The 517-nt window shown below is 59.0% G+C and overlaps 1 protein-coding gene across 1 annotated transcript in view; it reads left to right on the plus strand.

The window, feature by feature from the left end:
* The window catches only part of EMH_0005540 (uncharacterized protein), a gene marked incomplete at both ends in the record, with an annotated part of 5,660 nt that overhangs the window by 2,557 nt on the left and 2,586 nt on the right, over window positions 1-517 (plus strand). The window contains 2 exons of the mRNA XM_013497230.1: window positions 19-200; window positions 268-515. Of these exons, the coding sequence (XP_013352684.1) occupies window positions 19-200; window positions 268-515 (430 nt within the window). The remainder of the gene's footprint in view (window positions 1-18; window positions 201-267; window positions 516-517) is intronic.

Below are 517 nucleotides of genomic sequence, written 5' to 3' on the forward strand. Positions count from 1 at the left end.
GTGTGGAGGAGGATGCAGAAGAAGACAAGGACACGCCTTCTCCTCCTCCGCCGCCGCCGCAGCAGCAGCACCAGCAGCAGCACTCGCAGCCGCAGCAGCACCAGCAGCAGCAGCAGCGGCAGCAGCAGCAGCAGGAGAAGAAGCAGTTCTCGCTGCTGACGCAGCAAGACCTCTCTCTTGGCTTCGCGCTGCAGCTGAGTGTAGATACACTCGAAACCCTAGACTTTGCGTTGCTGTGGAAAAAGCACCTAGAGGAGGTTTGTTCAGGCTTCACCGGCTGCAGCAGCAGCAGCAGCAGCAGCAGCAGCAGCAGCAGCAGATGATGATGATGATGATGATCGCAGTAAACCACATCTTCCTTGCTTGCTGCTGGAGGAGCTTTGCTGCTGCTTAGGAGCAGCATACCCGCATCTGCTGCAGCAGCAGCAGCAGCAGCAGCAGCAGCAGCAGCAGCAGCAGCAGGAGCAGAGAGTTCTCTTAGCGGGGGATCTGCGTAGCCTGATGCTTGCTGCACTGC

This window comes from Eimeria mitis, genomic scaffold (genome assembly GCF_000499745.2).
Source record: "Eimeria mitis Houghton genomic scaffold, Emh_scaff255, whole genome shotgun sequence".
Taxonomy (NCBI): Eukaryota; Apicomplexa; class Conoidasida; order Eucoccidiorida; family Eimeriidae; genus Eimeria; species Eimeria mitis.